General features: G+C 37.6%; 1 protein-coding gene across 4 annotated transcripts in view; it reads left to right on the top strand.

Annotated features, from left to right (window-relative positions):
* The first annotated feature begins 217 nt into the window (after positions 1-217).
* RNFT1 (ring finger protein, transmembrane 1) overlaps positions 218-9,896 on the top strand; it is a 33,346-nt gene continuing 23,667 nt past the window's right edge. For 3 of the 4 annotated variants that reach the window (XM_027087270.1, XM_027087271.1, XM_027087268.1), the window contains exons 1-7: positions 218-331; positions 1,623-2,080; positions 2,278-2,354; positions 3,490-3,590; positions 5,797-5,950; positions 6,567-6,725; positions 7,400-7,465. In XM_027087270.1, coding sequence (XP_026943071.1) covers positions 1,678-2,080; positions 2,278-2,354; positions 3,490-3,590; positions 5,797-5,950; positions 6,567-6,725; positions 7,400-7,465 — 960 coding nt within the window. In that variant the 5' untranslated portion in view covers positions 218-331; positions 1,623-1,677. Of the gene's footprint in view, positions 332-767; positions 890-1,622; positions 2,081-2,277; positions 2,355-3,489; positions 3,591-5,796; positions 5,951-6,566; positions 6,726-7,399; positions 7,466-9,896 lie in introns of those variants that run through there. The other variant, XM_027087269.1, reaches the window with a different exon arrangement.

Genomic DNA, 9,896 nt, shown 5'->3' with positions numbered 1-9,896 from the left:
TTACACAAACCTACCCACATTCGCTTATTGTTTAACGCAGACGCCTCCGGGCGCTTCTCGGCCACAACCGCCTCTTCACAGCCAACACCCCCAGACGGCCTCAGCCCCGCCCCGTCGCCGCTGCCAGTCCCTCGCCGCGTCGCGCGGGGCCGGGGCGCGCGCGCGTGAGGACGTCCGGGAGCGAGCGCGCCGCCGCCGCTGCCGCCGAGCTGGGCGGGAGTTGTTGGCGGTGGGTCTGAAGGTGATGGCCTTGACTGAAGGCCTCGAGGCGGCATCTCCCGCTGTTTCTGCAGTCGCTGCCCGGGACTCGGTGCGCTCATCGTCATGAGAGGTCAGGCCTGGGGGAAGCGGGCGAAGGAGGCGAGGGGCCGCGGCGAAATGGGCTCTGGGGAGAATAACTGAGGCACTCGAAGGTCGAACGTGGGAGGAAAAATCTGTCCTGGAGATTCCGGAAGAGCCCGTTGCGTTTACTTTTCTTCCCTTTTTCTCCCCTTTCTTGCTCGTACTTGGAGGAAAGCGGGAGGGTTCTGTTTTTATTTGTGGAAGAAGACGCTGAAATTCTCCCGTCCAGCGTCGGTCTTCAGAGGTTGGAGGAAATAAATAGCAGTCGTGGCGTTGGAGCATCAGTGAAAGCCTCTAGTGAATGGCACTAAAAACCAAACCGCCCAACAGTAACTGAAAAAAAAAAAAAAATAGAAAAAAAATTCCAAACCTAGGAATGAAATAGAATGACACGGAACATGCCCTGACGTTAACCCCAGCTTCCTCCTACAGAAACGGCAGAAAGGCTCAGCGTTTCGTCAGCTGGATCCACGACGGCTACCCACACTCGTCATTTAGGGATCTTTCCGTGCCAGTGTACTCTTTCCCGACGCCCCTCCCCTCAAAGGTGGCATTTTTAATGTGCAGACTACGTAATTATCCTTATTCAGAATAAAGAGTCACTTAGCAATTACATGGTGACTCCCCAAGTCTTCCTATTTTAAAGGTATTTAGGTAACATCCTTGGGGGGGACAGGAAAAGGTAATACTCTTGGTATTAATTATTGGAAACTTTTTTATTAGCTTTGGGAAAGCTGTTTCAGCATAAAACGAAATTTGTAGGTCACCTAAATGAAATGTTTATTAGTTCTCCATGATGATACTTAATGAGGAGTTAAGATTTGATGCTTTTTTCTTCCTAACCTTTCCACACATTAAAAAAAATACTCTTATTAGATGTAGAATCTACATCAGAGATGAAACTGTTCCAGTTGAACAAAGTAAATGTATTTAAGTGTTCTAGTATGATTGAGTACTAGTACTCATATTATTAACATCTGCTGAGCACCAATATTTTGACTGTTTTGCCAGTTCCTTCTGTCATTAGAGAACTGGAGGCATCTGAAGCTAAACTTTTTTGGTAGCAGATGTTCCCTAAAGCATAGTTTGCCTAGGGCAGCAGAGCCTTCGCATAAAGGGAGAAGATGGAGGAGTCTAGTAATAAGCAATAGATAACCTGGAAATAATTCATGTACTGTGACTATCAGCCTCTCCTTTAGTGAATAAATTATTCCTAGTGAGCAATATATTGCCTGTACGTAATTGTTCACTTAGAATATTTTCTGCGCTTTGATTTTTAGGAGACAGAGCCCTGAAGCAAAGAAATCTGGATCACAGAAAAAGTATTCAGGGGTCATGCAAGCCAACTGTAGCCAACTGCACAGCCCTTCAGGAGCTGCAGGCAGTGAGGATGCCTCAGCCTCCCAGTGTGTCCAAACAAGATTGACAGGAGAAGCTTCCTGTCTTTATTCTGGAGATGTTCATATTCAGATAAACTCCATGCCTAAAGAATGTGCTGAAAATCCAAGCTCCAGAAATGTAAGGTCAGGTGTCCACGGCTGTACCCATGGATGTGTACACAGTCGCTTACGGAGTCACTCCCACAATGAAGCAAGGCAACCTGATGATACCGAGATGGAGTCTGGAGATCGTGGTAGTAGCTCCTTCTCAGAATTCCGATATCTCTTCAAGTGGTTGCAAAAAGGTCTTCCATATATTTTGATTCTGGGTGTCAAACTTGTTATGCAGCATATAACAGGTAGGGTATAATAAAACATCGAGCTGTTTCATTACTATATGCAGCTAATTTTCTTTCTTTATTGGTAGTCTACTTTAACCTATGTATTTCAGTTTCTTATTTTGTTAGTTTTTAAAATTGTATATGCTTCCTTTAAATTCATGTCATGTTAGCTCTTTTTTTTTCCTTTCAATTAACTGGACCTTATTTTCTAACAGGAATTTCTCTTGGAATTGGGCTGCTTACAACTTTTATATATGCAAACAAAAGCATTGTAAATCAGGTTTTTCTAAGAGTAAGTATAACCAGCAACTAAAAAATTATTAAATGTTTCTCCCTGTAGAATTATATACTCATTTTTGAGAGAAATAGGAGTAAAGATAAGATAGTTTATTTGATAAATTTAAATAGATATAATGTACCATCCATGATATATTAAATGTTGTTATCTAAATGACCTGGAATAAGTGATCTGTCCTAATACTGAATTGATTCACCTTATTTTCTTTGTATATTGGGTTCCTGATAAAGAAAAACTAGACAGAAGGATTAAAAGGTTTAGAACACACTATTTGATCTGATTTGTCAAGTGCTATCATGTTTTAAGTTAGTTTGACCGTACTAAGTAATATAATCATCATTAAAAACTTCAGCTGTTGTACTATAAGATTTAAAATAGTCAAATAAAACGTACACTGAATAAATGGGTATTGAACTATTTATTTAGGTTTCTCTTATTTAAAGAAAACTAAACCCAAGAAGTTTTTCCATAAGAAATTATAAAAGATTCCTATTCATGTAAATTATTGGGAAAACAGGATTAGTTTATAAAATTTCAAGCAACTTTCAAGGGTTATATCTGTGTAAAGGATAATACATTTTGACCTGAAAATTCCTAGTTAGAACCTATCAAACCATAAAAGTTTAATTCAGGGTTTAAAACTAGTAAAATTTTTAATTAAACCAGTAATTAAAACAATTATAAAACTGAAATTAAAAACATTTTATTAAATTCTTATTGAATTGAGAATTTTTAAAATTATATTTATAAACCCTGGCAACATAAATGCAGTTTTTAAAAGTCTGTTTTGTTGGGAAGGCAAAAATAGGAAGCCGCAGAAGTAAAGTTTTTATTTACGTAGGTCCTTTATGTCAGTCTGTAGAAGATTTGGCTTTGAAACGTAGGTAATGTTACACAATGAGGAAACTTGTATTTTAAAAATCTGTTTATGTGTTTTGTTTTTTTCACTAAAGGTATGTAAAATAGAATGTGATGATGTACAATTTAACAAATATTCTGTATTTTTATTAAGATAAATTAATCTATTAAAATGTTCTAAGTTAATAAATTAGTCATTAAAATAGTTTAATGATATTTAAAATTCTGGCATAATTCAAAGTAACAAATTATAAAATTGTTTATTTTTCAGGAAAGGTGCTCAAAGATTCAGTGTGCTTGGTTACTGGTATTCTTAGCAGGATCTTCTGTTCTTTTATATTACACCTTTCATTCTCAGTCACTTTATTACAGGTAATTAGAGGTCCAAGTGCACAATCACATTTTTATGTAATCGTATATTCCATAGCACTTTGCATATATCTTACTTGCACATACTTAGAGTTCAATTTTTACCTATCTGTCTCTTTCCAAGATTGAGCTTAAAGTGACTTACTCACATTTTTATACCCAGTGCCTTGCCTCACAGCAAGTGCTCAATAAATACTTAATTTTTGATACTTAAATTTTTACTTATATAATCAGTAGTTACTAAATACCATTAGGTTGTTGTTGGTGATCTTTTTTCGTTTTTCATTTTTGATAAATAAAAATTGTATATATTTAAAATATATAACACGTTTTGATATATGTATACATTGTGAAGTGATTACCACATCAAGCTAATTAATATATCCATCACCTCCCTTAGTTACCTTCTTGTGTGTATGTGTGATAAGAACACTTGATCTTTGTCTCTAGAAGACGACTTGCTAAAGGACAGTAGTTGATAAGTTTCCATGTCAGATGGAAGTGTTCTGAATTTTCAGCTTTAATCAGATAATTAGAAGTCCTGGTTTCAGTGGAGTTGGAGAGATGTGGACAAATCTGGGATATAGTTTGTAGGTGTAGCCAGTACTACTCGGATTGGATTGGGTGAGTAGGTAAGGGGGAAGAATCAAGGGTGATACTGGGTTTTTTTAGTCTAAGCAACTGGCTGGGTGGTGGTGCCATTTACTGGGCTGGGAAAGACTGGGGAAGGAACTGGTTTTGAGGGAAAATCAGTAATTTTGTTTTGAACATGTTAAGTTTGAGAGGCCATGTAGAACTGTTAAAGTGATTATAGATATTTGTCATGAGCTCAGAGTAGAGGTTAGGGCTGTAAATTTTGGTGTTATCAGCATATGGTTGATATTTAAAAACCAAGGAACTTGACAAGACTAGTCAGGGAAAGAAAGTATAGACAGAGGAGAGGGCCCAGGACTGGACATGCCCACAATTAGCCAGAGGAGGAGAAGCAAAGGAGACTTAAGAAGGAACCATCAGGGACTTCCCTGGTGGTGCAGTGGTTAAGAATCCGCCTGCCAATGCAAGGGACATGGGTTCGAGCCCTTGTCCAGGAAGATCCCACATGCCGCGGAGCAACTAAGCCCGTGCACCACAACTACTGAGCCTGTGCTCTAGAGCCCGCGAGCCACAACTGCTGAGCCCGTGTGCCACAACTGCTGAAGCCCTTGCGCTGAGAGCCCGTGCTCCACAACAAGAGAAGCCACCGCAATGAGAAGCCCGCGCACCGCAACGAAGAGTAGCCCCCACTCACTGCAACGAGAGAAAGCCCATGCGCAGCAACGAAGACCCAATGCAGTCAAAAATAATAAATGAATAATTTTTTTAAAAAAAGGAACCATCAGTCACATATGAGAACCACTAGAAGAGAGTGGTGTCAGAAGTCTAGGAAGAAAGTATTTCAAGGAGAGAAGAGGGGGAAAAAGTGACCTTCGAATTTAGCAAGAGGGAGGGAGTTGGCGATCTTGACAAAAACAGTTCAGTGGAAAGGAGGGGTTAGATTCCTGACTGGAGTTGATTGAAGACAGATTGGCAGCTACGGAGTATTTGTGAGTTTTTTAGATTATAGGCTAGAAAGATATCAATCATGACAAGTTAGGAAGACTCGTTCTTTGTGGAGGGAAGATTTGAAATTCAAACATTTAAGAAGTTTTTAAAATAAATTTATTTTTGGCTGCATTGGGTCTTCATTACTGCGTGTGAGCTTTCTCTAGTTGTGGTGAGTGGGGCCTGCTCTTCCCTTGCAGTCTGCGGGCTTCTCATGGCAGTGGCTTCTTTTGTTGCAGAGCATGGGCTTTAGGTGTGTGGGCTTCCATAGTTGTGGCACACGGGCTCAGTAGTTGTGGCTCACGGGCTCTAGAGCGCAGGCTCAGTAGTTGTGGTGCACAGGCTTAACTGCTCTGCGGCATGTGGGACCTTCCCAGACCAAGGCTTGAACCCGTGTCCCCTGCGTTGGCAGGCAGATTCTTAACCACTGTGCCACCAGGGAAGTCCCTAAAAGGTCTTTTTAAAATAAGCAAAATGATCTTCCATTCTATTTACATGAATTCTAGCATCTTGCCAAACTCTTATTTTTACACATCAAATTAAATATTTGGTAGCAAATTTAGAACCCCCATCGACACTTTTATCTTTTTATGTTGCTCTGGTAAGTTTTGATGTTTTCTCTTGGTAGCTTAATTTTTTTTAATCCTACTTTGGACTATTCGAGCTTCTGGGACGTACTTTGGATCGTTGGAATTACAGACTTCATTCTGAAATTCCTCTTCATGGGCTTAAAATGCCTTATTTTATTGGTGCCTTCTTTCATCATGCCTTTTAAATGCAAGGTAAGAAAGTAATATGTTTTATTGGAAAGATGTTAGCAGACCATATTAATGCTATTTAGTCTTTGCTTAAATGATTCCTTATATAATTTTTCAGTTTGCTCAATAACCTAATTTTAATTATCTATATTATCTCAGACTGGCAGCTATTTGGTCAAAGACTTGAACCTAAATATTAATCTATTCCAATAAAATCAATTATATTTGCTTTGGAATAATCTAAGAATGAGTCCCCACATCATATATGGGAAAATATATATTTATACTTCTGTTTTCCTCCAGGGCATTGTTAATTGATAACTGACTTAGGCAGTTATTCAGTGTTTTTTCATATTTAATGAAAACTTTAAATTTTTATAATCAGCAAAATGTTTTATTATACATAAAACATTCAGTCACTCTTTAGAAATTCTTTGAAAACAGACCACTCAGTGACTGTAATATCTAAAGAACCAAGTTGAGGTTGTCAGTCATAACCATTATCATTATGAAGATTAATTTTATAGTTGTGTTATTGTGCCATATACCCATGATGTTCTCAGCCCAATATGAAGTATTTGCATTGTGCATGTAAGTACCTTGGGTGGCTCTATTTGTTTTCTTTTTTCTTCCTTTTTAGGGTTATTGGTATATGGTTTTAGAAGAATTATGTCAGTATTACCGAACTTTTGTCCCCATACCAGTTTGGTTTCGTTACCTTATAAGCTATGGGGAGTTTGGTAATGTAACTGGATGGAGTCTTGGGATATTGCTGGCTTTACTCTACCTCATACTAAAAGTAGGTAACATAATAAATCTTATCATTTATAATGATTCATATAATACTGTTTACATATTTTACATATGACTGCTTTTCTCTTTATATATTTTATAGTTTATCTTCATATCACTAGTTTGAAGTAATGGCAGATTCTATATCTACTTAGAAATGGAGAAATGAAAATAGGTATCTTAATCCAGTGGTTCTCAGATTTTATTGGGGGAGTGGACCTTTAAGCATGGATTATCTAAGGTGGAGGGGAACAAGAAGAATAGAACATACCCATCCCCTACAGTAGCATCTCTCATACACATAATTCTCAAACTAGTGGAGTATCTTGTCCTGTTCCCTCTATGCCTGTTCCCCTCAGCTTAATCACTTTATGAAACGTTAAATAGGTTAAGGACATGTGAACCAGATAAAATTGCCTTGCCTTTGATTTAGTTGTTTATATTTATCTTGACCAAATTGTAACTCTGGGCATTCAGATGTACTTCATTTTGGTTAACAGTTGGCTGAAACTGATAAATAGAGTAAAATATTCCATAATTGGACTTTAAATATATTTAGAATGAAATGATTAGTTGTGATATGCAATGAGCATAAAATTAATATCAGTATTTGATATTAGCTTTGATCTCTGAGTTTAGCAGGTAAGGCTCTTTGAACAAATGAATTATTTTCTCTTTCAGCTTCTGGACTTTTTTGGACATCTGAGAACTTTCAGACGGGTTTTAAGAATATTTTTTACACGGCCAGTAAGTATTTTTTAATCAGAAAAAACACTTTTTATCTTTCTTTCTACATTATAAAAATGTTTTAGTTCAGCAGTTTTACAAATGAAGATTTCATAATTACGTGAAATTATGTAAGTTTTCATAAGTACTTCTTGTACTTTGGCATTTGGGGCTGTGATGATATAGAGGTTTTGTTTCTGTGATAAGTTTAACTTGCACATTGACAACCACCTGATAGTTGATGAAGTACTTATATATTTGAGTTTGCCTCTTGCCCTTTCAAATCACTTGACATTCTTAAGGGTTTATAAACATTCCCTTAAAAATCTTATGAACTTTTGTTTCTCTTCCTTTATTTAAGCCACAAATAGTAGCTTTGTGTATTTTCATTAACTCCTATTCAACTTCTGTGAAAGTGCTTATACTATAATTTATTGTGTATATGAAGAAAGCTCATTACCAAAAATCATGTCCCTTGAAATTTTCTTACTGGAAAAATTTCCCCAATACGCAGTTCTGTATGCACAAATAAGTTCATGACAATAACAGTAAATTTAACAATAACAAAACAATTTTAACAATAAATTGAGACTCCAATGTCAACTGTAACTTTATTATGTTATTCTACTGATGTAACAAACTGCAGAAAAAGGGTATCATAGCCCAAATGATAAATAGCTCATTTGCTATTTAGTAGCCTCAGAAGTTCTCAGTATATAAGAGTGATCACCAGGTTTCAGAGTTTGATTCTCAGTTTTGCAGTCCATTAGGTACTTAACAATTATGTGGTCAGGACTCAGGGGAATCTGATGTACAAGAATGCCAGTCTAATAATATATGTTTAAAAAAAAACAGGATTATACCAACAAAGTGGAGTAAACTAACTGGCCAGGGCACCCTTTCCTAAAGACAGTAATGTATTAAGTTTTTTTTTTTGCGGTACGTGGGCCTCTCACTGCTGTGGCCTCTCCCGTTGCGGAGCACAGGCTCTGGACGCAGTGCAGGCTCAGCGGCCATGGCTCACGGGCCCAGCGGCTCCGCGGCATGTGGGATCTTCCCAGACCAGGGCACAAACCCACGTCCTCTGCATCGGCAGGCGGACTCTCAACCACTGCGCCACCAGGGAAGCCCTGTATTAAGTTTTGCTGCATCCTATTCAGACTTCTTTCTTTAGATAAGATACAATAAAATTGAGACTTCAGCTTTTGAGTTTATTCAGTTGATTATGTATCGGCCACTTTGCTGTAGCAATTAATCTAGTAAGGCTTCAGCTGAAATACTTTTGATATTCTTTCTCTGTGAAGCATAAAGAGACTATCACAGATCACTGTTTTATTCCTGGGATTCTCATGTTCCTTAATGTTGCCCTGAAAATGGCAATCATCATCAGGGTGTCTTCACCTGAAGGGAGTCTGCAAAGTGCCAGACAAGAGTGCTATTTTAAAAGCTTGTCAGCATACATATCTGCAGTGTACTCTGCTAAATGACATTTATTGAAGGGAAACTGGCACCAAGATCATCCGTCAGTATCTCAGTTTGTTTCTGGAATCTTTAACATGACCAATCTCAAAAAAATCTTCATTTTCAATGTTTTCATCCGTTGAGTCTTAGTTTGATTTTGTTAACCCTCGATAACAAGAAGTTTAGGTCACAGCTTCAGGTTGCTGAGTCAAGTCATGCTTTTGCTCTCATTACCATGACTGAAACTTGGGTGTTCTTTCTTTTCCTCAGCCACCTTTTCCACATCATTTCTACAGAAAGCCGATCTCATTTGTAACATTTTGTCACATCTAGTTAATGACTAAATTCTACTGAATTTGGTAAGGAAGTTATTAAGATCTTAAAGAGATCAGAAACTTTTTTTTAGGACTTAAGAAGAAAAGGAAATTCAAAGATTTGTGTTATTATTCAGTTTGACAGTATAAGTCTACCCAAGTGACATTTTGCAATTACAGTTCTTCTGTAAAATTTTACCATTCTTTCGTAGTACTAAATGCTCCAACTTTTGTGATAAGTAAGGATGATAATTAAAATTATTTTTAGATTTAGTGGCAGGATACTGTTCAGTGGTCCCCAAACCTCCTTCACATTGAACTCATGTGGAGAGCTTTCAGGAATTAGATTCCTGGGTTACATCCTGGTATGTCTGGACCTACTGAATCAATCACCAGTGTGGAGCACAGAAACCTATTTTTAAAGTAGTCTCTACATGAGTTACATTCAGCCAGCCAAGCTCTGGACTGACTTTTTTGAAAAGTGTCATAGGTAATAAGTGGGCTCAATTTGGCAGTACTGGGTCACATAGTACATGAATATAGATTGCATAATGCTGTATTATATTTCAGATCGCTTAGTCTCTTGAGCCATTTGAATTTGAAGCACTGTCATTATTTGGGAATCCAATGAATCTAACAATCTTCCAGTATCCTATTATGTATTACATAGCGAGTTA

Source organism: Aethalodelphis obliquidens, unplaced genomic scaffold (assembly GCF_003676395.1).
Source record: "Aethalodelphis obliquidens isolate GAN/ISIS:26980383/991018 unplaced genomic scaffold, ASM367639v1 scaffold58, whole genome shotgun sequence".
NCBI classification, from domain to species: Eukaryota; Metazoa; Chordata; class Mammalia; order Artiodactyla; family Delphinidae; genus Aethalodelphis; species Aethalodelphis obliquidens.
The sequence above is the reverse complement of the archived record's forward strand: the minus strand, read 5'-3'. Positions and strand labels throughout refer to the sequence as shown.